This window comes from Osmerus mordax, chromosome 21 (assembly GCF_038355195.1).
Source record: "Osmerus mordax isolate fOsmMor3 chromosome 21, fOsmMor3.pri, whole genome shotgun sequence".
Lineage (NCBI taxonomy): Eukaryota > Metazoa > Chordata > Actinopteri > Osmeriformes > Osmeridae > Osmerus > Osmerus mordax.
The window spans coordinates 11,416,782-11,425,926 of NC_090070.1; the positions used below are offsets into that span (position 1 = coordinate 11,416,782).

Here is a 9,145-nt window from a genome sequence, read left to right on the forward strand (position 1 = left end):
CTTGTTTGCTTTTTCACATTTACATTTAGCAGACGCTCTTATCCAGAGCGACTTACAGTAAGTACAGGGACATTAGGGTGAAGGGCCTTGCCCGAGGACACAACGTCATTTCGCACGCCAGGAATCGAACCGACAACTTTCTGAGTAATAGCCCGATTCCCTAACCGCTCAGCCATCTGACCCCCGTAGTAGGACCCATGGAGTTCTTCTAAATAAACTTTTTATTTTGTTAATTGCCAACCAGCCACCAACAGCAACTGCAAGTCCCCCAGCCACCATTAAAGACCCAAATATCCCATCTTGAGTCAAGATTAACGCAGTCCCAACGATGGCAAGAGTCCCACCCACACTTGTACCACCTGCTAACAGTTTGGTTGTCAATGCCTCCCTGGCTCTCCTATCAGCCTGCTCTTGTCTCAGTCTCTCCTCCTCCTCTCTCCTCCTCTCCTCCTCCTCTCTCCTCCCCTTCTCCTCCTCTCTGATCCTCCTCTGAGCAGATTCATACATCTCACTGGTGTAGTGTTTCCCTCCATTCCACTCCACCATCTTGTCTATCATCTCTAACAGCTCGGCCACCTGAGTGTGGTGTCCTTCTTTATTGTTGAAGCAGTGATATCTCTTCCCACATGAATCTATGTGCTGTCGTAGCTCTGGGCATGGTTTTAGGGACTCAGCGACACTTTTCCCACTGAGGTCATCAACATGAGACAGGAGGAAGATGGTATATGTTGAAGTGTTTTCTCCAAAGTTCTCCTGGATCCACTTCACAGTGTTCCTCTCCTCCTCTGTGTACCTCACCCCCAGTCTAACCACCACTAGAAACACATGGGGTCCTGGAACTGACATGTTAATACACCTGACTATCTCCTCTTTCATCTCCTCTGGTGAGAGTGAGGTGTCGAAAACACCTGGGGTGTCTACCACCACAACCTTCCTTCCATCCACATCTCCCTCTTCCTTCTGACACTCTTTAGTAACTGACATAAAGGAGGAGTCCACCACAAAGGCCTCTCTCCCCAGGATGGTGTTTCCTGTGGCACTCTTCCCTGCTCCAGTCTTGCCCACCAGAACAATCCTCAGATCAGGAAGCTGCTCTGGAGCTGCGTAGACACACAGTGAATTACATATCATATTAAATATCAGAGTACATCAATCATGAGTTACAAGTATCATATGGAGATTTTCTGTTGTCATGGATTATGTTATGTTGTTTCTACCTGATAGAAGAGAAAAGAAACATAATCTGAAACCTTACCGTCCATATTTTCACGTTGCCTTGACTCAAGAGACGTTTTGTAATTCTCACTGTGGCTCGACGCCCCTGACAGATCTTACCAGAAAGACGGTTTAAGAATTTGAGGATGTGGTCATTCAGTGCATAGTAATTTAATTTCAGTTATTTTACAATTATGAATATGATAAATGAAATGAGAAACACTCACTGTAGCAGAATCTGCATCAGATGCCACCTTGTGGACAGAATTCCAGAATGACAGCAATGTTTTTAGCTTGAAACAGGTGGAACACATTTACATTACATTTAGTTATTTAGCAGACACTCTTATCCAGAGCGACTTACAGTAAGTACAGGGACATTCTCCCTGAGGCAAGTAGAGTGAAGTGCCTTGCCCAAGGACACAACGTCATTTTGCACGGCCATGAGTCGAACTGGCAACCTTCTGATTACAAGCCTCATTCCTTAACCACTCAGCCACCTGACTCCCACACACACACAAATCAAACAGGGCCTCTATCTGACATGGAGACAAGATTTCATTTTTTTAAAAGCTGTTCATGCTGATGTGGTGTATTGTATAACTTTCACAGTGGCTCAATAATCCTGACAGATTAATACATTTCATTTTTACGGTTTTTGTTTTATAAAACAGCGTGTTGTAAAGAAACAGAGATTATATGAGAAGGTAATACATTATTGAGAAACATTCAACTAAAGATATGATTGGTTGAACTAAGTAAAGATAAAACTAACATCAGATTAGCAAACCAAAATAACCAACCAGATTAATACTCACTCGTTTCCCCTTGTCTCTTTCTCTGATAATTTGTGTATTTTCTGATAATATCTTGTCTTTTTTGCGAGCGATGCTCATTCTGTACCAGTGTCACCTTACTTTCTCTTGGTTAAAGCTGAAAACGTTTTAATAATCTTCTTCCTGTTCAACAGGTCTTTATCTTTCTTTAAGGCGACTGTCACTGTACAGTACCTGCTGATATCTCAGTACGTCCCAGCCTTCCTATATATATATTTCCACGAAAACACCTTTGCTACAATGACTATTGAATATTTATGTACAAATACTGACACCTAGTGGCTTACTGAATACTCTTCAGCTTTTCTTTAATCAAAGTACCTACAGCACTCACTGAAGCGAAGCAAAACGCTTACATTCATTACAGAATGTTTTATATAATATAGTTTGTATAATATAGTATCAAGTTCCATAATAGTATTTATTTACCCTCATTAAACAGATCCAGAAAAAAATATAAACGGAATCATTTCCATTTTATATTAAAGATGGAGGCAGTTTGTTCCCACTACAGTGGAGCATCTGTTTCTTGTGATTGTAAGTTTCGAATGATATAGATGATGAACTTCCAGTATGTTTTAAATCCACTTTGTAAATGTCTAAAACATCTGTTAGTTAAAGTTGGGTGAAGGTCGTTTGATGACAACAACAACAACAACAGTGATGTGATTAACAACTGGAGTGTCTGTAGGACAGACTGAAGAGGAGTTCCCATGATCTCTCTCTCTCTCTCTCTCTCTCTCTCTCTCTCTCTCTCTCTCTCTCTCTCTCTCTCTCTCTCTCTCACCTCTCTCTCTCTCTCTCTCTCTCTCTCTCTCTCTCTCTCTCTCTCTCTCTCTCTCTCTCTCTCTCACTCTACTCACTCACTCTCTAAACAGGGAGGCGGAAAAACTACAAAATTCCACGAAACTCCTCTTCCCCCCTACTTCCATCTTCCCCCCTGTATTTGTTGAAGGAAATCACTTCCTCCTTTAAACCCCCCCCACCTTTTATCTTCCTCTCTTCCCCCCCCCCCCCTCCATTCCAATCGGCTGTTTGTGCCAGGTGACTCTGGCACAAGGAGGACTCCTCCTCCTCCTCCCCCTCCTCCCCCTCCTGCTTCTCCTCCCCCTCCTCCTCCTCCTCCCCCTCCTCCTCCCCCTCCTCCTCCTCCTCCTCCTCCTCCTCCTCCAACTCCTCTCCTCCTTCTCATCCTCCCCCTACTCCTCCTCCTCCTCCTCCCCTCCTCCTCCCCCTCCTACTCTCCCTCCTCCTCTCTCCACTTCATCATTCAGGACTGCCCCTCCCACGCTGTCACACACATCCTGACCTAACCCTGCTGCACACTGTAATGTGTGTGACATTTGTGTGGGTGTGTAAACGTATTAGTTCCGGCCGTGAACGGATCCAGGTGGTAACTTCATCACCAGACCAGGGATATGGTTCTATTAATACACCAGCAGTGAGTCTCTCTCTCACAAACACACACCAGAGGCAGAGAATAGAGAGGGAAGAGAGAAAGAGAGAGAGGGGGGGGCGACAAAAAGGTCTGCAAGAAAAGAGAGAGAGGGGGAGAGAGAGAGGGAGGGATAGAGATAGAAGGAGAGAGATAGAGATAGAGGTAGAGGGAGGGAGAGATATAGATAAAGGTATAGGTAGAGGGAGAGAGAGATAGAGATAGACAGGGAGAGAGAGAGAGGGAGGGATAGATATAGAAGGAGAGAGATAGAGATAGAGGGAGAGAGAGATAGAGATACAGGTAGAGGGAGAGAGAGATAGAGAGAGAGGTAGAGGGAGAGAGAGATAAAGATAGAGGTAGAGGGAGAGAGAGATAGAGATAGAGAGAGAGGTAGAGGTAGAGGGAGAGAGAGATAGAGATAGACAGGGAGAGAGAGCTAGGAAGAGTGAAGACATACTGCTCCCCTTCCTTGCCGTGTTCCTGGCGTGTGACCAGACCCTGAGCTGAGCTGTGTTCCCTGAGGAGCTGAGCTCCACGCCAGGATTCCACTGTGTCATGTCGTTTTCCCCTCCGTCAAAGCGCTTCATCCCTGTAGCATGTGGTCCGCTCTAGCGGAGGAAAACACACAAGGGAGCATGAACATACTGTAGATGAACACACAAGAAAACTCACACTCACAGCTCCCCTCACACACACACTCACATGACCCCCCCCTCCCCCCACACACACACACGCACAAATAGAAACACTCACATAAACACTCACCACTCCTCCTTCTCACTACCCCAAAGTTTTCTGTCATATTTACATTCCTGTAAAACTACAAGAGTGAGAAAGGGAGGGAGGGAGGGAGGGAAGGAAGGAAGAAGGGAGGGAGGGAGGGAGGGAGGGAGGGAGGGAGGGAGGGAGGGAAGGAAGGAAGGAGGGAGGGGAGGGAGGGAGGAGGGAGGGAGGGAGGAGGGAGGGAGGGAGGGAGGGGAGGGAGGGAGGGAGGGAGGGAGGGAGGGAGGGAGGGAGGGAGGGAAGGAAGGGAAGGAAGGAAGGAAGGAAGGAAAGGAAGGAAGGAAGGAGGAGGGGGGGAGGGAATGAAGGAAGGGAGGGGAGGGGAGGGAGGGCGAGGGGAGAAGTGAGGGATAACACTGTGAGAAGTCAGTTCCGCTATGTGTGGAGCTCGGCGAGGGGGTCAAGTCCTGTCCGCCCCTGGCTGTGTGATTCACATAAACACTCTCTCTTTCACACACACACACACACACACACACACACACACACACACACACACACACACACACACACACACACACACACACACACACACACACACACACACACACACTTCTCCACCCCTGCTATCCTCCAGGAGCCTTCCTTGCACACTCAACATTTACATTCCATTCATCAAGCAGACACTTTTATCCAAAGTGACACACAAACACAGCACGTCCTGTCGACAGCGCAGGAGAAACTCAAGGAGCAGAAATGGACAGGAGGCAGAATTTCGGTGGATGGACGAGTAACGTTCTGCATCTTACACACACGTTCATCACACCAAGACCCACCATGAAGAGTTCTCTGGTGAAGTATTACAGTGTCTCATGATTGTGGGGGTTTGTGTGTAGAGGGTCAATGTGACATCTAAATGATGAAGCGTTTATTCCTGATGGCCTTGGGCCTGACCGTGAGAGAGCGTCTGACTGCTTGAGAACCAATCACACTGTCCTGGGATTGGAGCTGCTCTGTGTGAGGGCCAATCACGGCCCTTCATGCTGTCGCAGCTGGTTTGTTTGTCTTCCCGCACTCTGGTCAAATGATGTTCCTCTTTCAAACACACCTACATATACAGCACACACACACACACACACACACACACAGGGAGTCAACACACACGCAGACAGCAAACACAAGGGCAATCGTTCCCGTGAATGCACACACACACACACATAAAGCAGCTTTTCTTCCAGGCTTCTGATCCCACACTGTCCCCTTCCACCTCCAGACATGTCACACTGCGTCAGTAAAGGTCACTGCCTGTGACGTCCTCCCCATCAGAGATGAAGGTTGGGGATACCGGTCAAACATTTACCTTGCCACCTGCACACTGACCAGGGCGTGTGCATGTACGTGTAGATGTCAAGTGAACCGCGGGTTTGATTCCAGGCTCTTCGCCCGACGAAAACTTGTGTGGGTTGAGCTGCTGCCACTGCTACATGCATTACTCATCAGTGACAAACACACACACACGTACACACACACACACACCCTGGGCTGAGGGGCCCTTTGCTATCTATATCTTCTTTCCAGTTCACCTAAGGTCACCACAAGACAGGTCTGCTGTAATGCATAAATGTCACACACACACACAAGCACACACACACACATTCAGAGGCATAAACATGCGCACAGATGCACACAAGTGCACACAAGTACACACAGTCCTCCTTATATGCAGCTGAAAATGCAAGTCCGTGCTTCCGAGTGTATGACGTCACCTGCTGTGATGGAAAGTCTCTACACTTCAACCTGCTTCTCGAGCGTTCCCACCGTGACCAAACGGTTTTTATTTAGTGTCTCCACCGACCATACCGACAGTCCATTGACAGGGCGCGTGACGGATGGAAGTATACCGTGTCGCAGCAGCTTAGACCAATACCGTGTATAAATACCGTCTCACGAACGGAAAGTAAAAACCATAATGCAAGGGGCAGATTTGCTGTAGGCTGCTGCAACAACAATTAGGCCCAATATCAATATTTGATGTGATGTTCAACATTTCTACTGCCACTATTCCTAAATGACAGACTAAATTAGAAACGTGTATCTTCAATCTCACGTTCACGGCCGACTTTGGTGTAAAAATCACACCCATGCATGATTGATTTTAGTCCTTTTCAAGGACAATTACACATAAACCTACCTGTACTGTGGGACAAATAGCCTACTGACAATCTGGGGAAGATAAATAAAACGTAATCTGCGGTTAAATACCAACGTTTCAACTCGATCTGGTGTGCTGTAACCCATATTTTCACAGGTGTCTCTCTGAGCTGAATTCTGGCACGTGGACGCGGAGAATGCCTGCGCGCTCCCGCCACCTCAGTCGCACCTCCCACCTCCAACTTTTCAGTCAGAGCTCGCCCGGGTCTCTTCAATGAGCGCTATTGTTAAAAGTTGGTGCGCGCTTCATACCAGACGCAGAAGTTTCGCCGACTTCGGCTCCGCAACTTGAACGCAGAGAGATTGCCTGCTGCAGCGCACGCATTGCTGCGTTTAATTCACACTTTGCCAACGTTTTGGAGAGAAGCACTGCATGATTTTTGTGTTTTTTTTACTGTCACTTCCTCGACACGACGTAAAAGTGGATACAACTAAATAAGTCTATAGCCTACACGCATTTTTGGGGGTTGTTGCGACCTTCGATTCTCTCCGCTAAGGTATGTGTTCCATATTTACACTCAGATTTCAACCGACTATGTCCCAAACGTAACGCTCAGGGCAAATTCGGGAACAAATAATACCCTTTCCACAGGTTGCTCTGTCGACCGCACTCCAAAGGGCACTTCTGTGTTCGTAAGGTTAAGATGCATGCTTTGCTATTAAATCCGAACTGGCCGGGTGAGAATGGCCGGGTGAATACTAGATAAATGGGTCAAATTTGACCCATTTATAGATTTTAACGTTTCGCTTTTTTGCCTTTGAACTCTGAAGTTTGGAGGGAGTATGTCTCAATCAATGAGCAGTGAATACATTATGCCTTAATACGTTTGATTGCTTAGATGTAGCCGTTTCAAGGAAAAGCGTAGGCAATGTCCACCACAACTCGTCTAGAAATCCTTGAAGTGTGGTCAGATTTGATACGGTAGATGATTTGTGTGTTGCACATAATTAATCTCACTGTACGAGATTAGGTACACCTCACACTTTCCAGCGCCAAGCGCAGAGAGACGGTGACAGTTTGGAGATGATCCGGGCGAGACAAAAACACACCAAAGATCCTATGAAGTTGTTGCAAGATTATAGGGCGTTATCTAATAACCTGCGTTGTTATTTCGGTTTGCTTGTTTGTTTCAGACCGTAAATCCAAGTAGGATGCAATAATTAGGCTATTATGAAAGATAAGACAGAACAACAGAGGAGAAAGTGGTGAAACTTCGCAAATAACATTTAAAAAGTAAAGAAAAAATATAAATACAAAATGTAGATGATAGATTTTGCGGTTGTGAATATGTAGTAATGCCAACTTGACTACGTCAAAAGTCCTTCAGCGCGTGCGGTAGCCAATACAGACCGCAATAAAACATGTCAAACGAAGTTTGGTTTTAAGATACTAAAACAAACTAAGCTCTCATGAACGTGAAGCATGAGTATGGGAAAAGTAAAGATAGAGATGGTGGGATGGAGAGAAGGAGGACAGGAGAGAGTGCAGGCTTTGAGAGCGAAAAGCAAACATTCCTGACTTGGTGTCTCAGCAATTTAATTACGGAGTTGTGAGATACTACAGGGGCCACTTGGAGGTGAAGGCTTAACCCCACATCTTCCCCCCACCCCCCACCCACCCCCCCGTTTGGAGTTTGGACTATATCCCAGGGGTCAGCTAATAAGTGTTCGGGTCATGCCACCATGACAACTAAATAGGGGGTTACCCCGAAGGAGAGCTCCCCAATCAAAAAGAGTTAATAACCCTGTGAAGGAAGTTAAGAGGTACAAGATGAAGAGGATTGTGGAAAGTGTGTGTGAATGCGTGTGGTGTGCGCATGCAGTTGTGTTTGTGTATGTGAGGCTATGAGCATGAAAGTGTGTGTGTGTGTGTGTGTGTGTGGGTGTGTTTCATCCACCTTTAAGCTAAATAAGACGCCTGTCTGATGAGCAGCCATTGTGGAAGCAGAGCTGAGTGATCTGGCTGTTATCAACAGCATCAGCTCAAATCCCTCTCGTCTTAGCAGGGCTTACCTCTGCTCTGTGGTGCTTAGGTTTAACCCTCTCCCCAGGTCAGTGTGTGTGTGTGTACTCATCAGGGAATTTAGTCCTCGTAGGACTCTACTCTCTCTCTCTCTCTCTCTCTCTCTCTCTCTCTCCCTCTCTCCCTCTCTCTCTCCTTTTCTTGTTTCTGTCATTCAGCCAGCTCGCTTAATCAGCCCTCCGTCATTTTGAGCTGCACTCAATCTTTGGACTTGTTTTCTCTCCTTTTTTCGTTCGGGTCAACCCCCCACCCCCCCCACCCCCCTCCCCCCCCACCCTGACACACACACACACTCTCTATCAAACATACACACACACACACAGCCAGAAAGTCCAGACTCCAGTCCTGCTGCAGCTGTGCAGAAAGACCAGCCAGCCAGCAACTCATTTGGGGAGTGTTTCCACCAACACACACATACACACACACAACGCGCACAAACGCACACACACACACACATGCACATGCACACTCCATGGTGTTATTATAACAGATCCTATGACACAATCCCTCCAACCTGTCTGAAAGGCTGCCTGAAATTGCTTTTTCAACTTAGTAGTACTGTAGAATTACTTCAGTAACCTAACTGTCATATACCTAACTTGCTGCTCTGTCACATTCACACTATTTTCTTTCAACATTCCCTGTGAAAATTCAACACAGATCTTTGTTTGACACACTGCCCTTGACCCAGGAGGGAACTCC

General features: G+C 46.7%; 2 protein-coding genes across 2 annotated transcripts in view; one reads left to right on the top strand and one right to left on the bottom strand.

The window, feature by feature from the left end:
• Nucleotides 1-70: 70 nt before the first annotated feature.
• On the bottom strand, nucleotides 71-2,120 carry LOC136965266 (GTPase IMAP family member 9-like). Its single transcript, XM_067259349.1, has 4 exons — nucleotides 2,019-2,120; nucleotides 1,443-1,469; nucleotides 1,256-1,330; nucleotides 71-1,100 (listed from the first exon to the last, which is right to left on the bottom strand). The coding sequence occupies exons 3-4, from the start codon at nucleotides 1,260-1,262 to the stop codon at nucleotides 169-171; spliced, it is 939 nt and encodes a 312-aa protein (XP_067115450.1). The 5' UTR covers nucleotides 1,263-1,330; nucleotides 1,443-1,469; nucleotides 2,019-2,120; the 3' UTR covers nucleotides 71-168.
• A 4,599-nt stretch (nucleotides 2,121-6,719) lies between these two features.
• vasna (vasorin a) overlaps nucleotides 6,720-9,145 on the top strand; it is an 18,809-nt gene continuing 16,383 nt past the window's right edge. The window contains exon 1 of the mRNA XM_067259544.1: nucleotides 6,720-6,917. The gene's annotated coding sequence lies outside the window, so the exon portion shown is untranslated. The remainder of the gene's footprint in view (nucleotides 6,918-9,145) is intronic.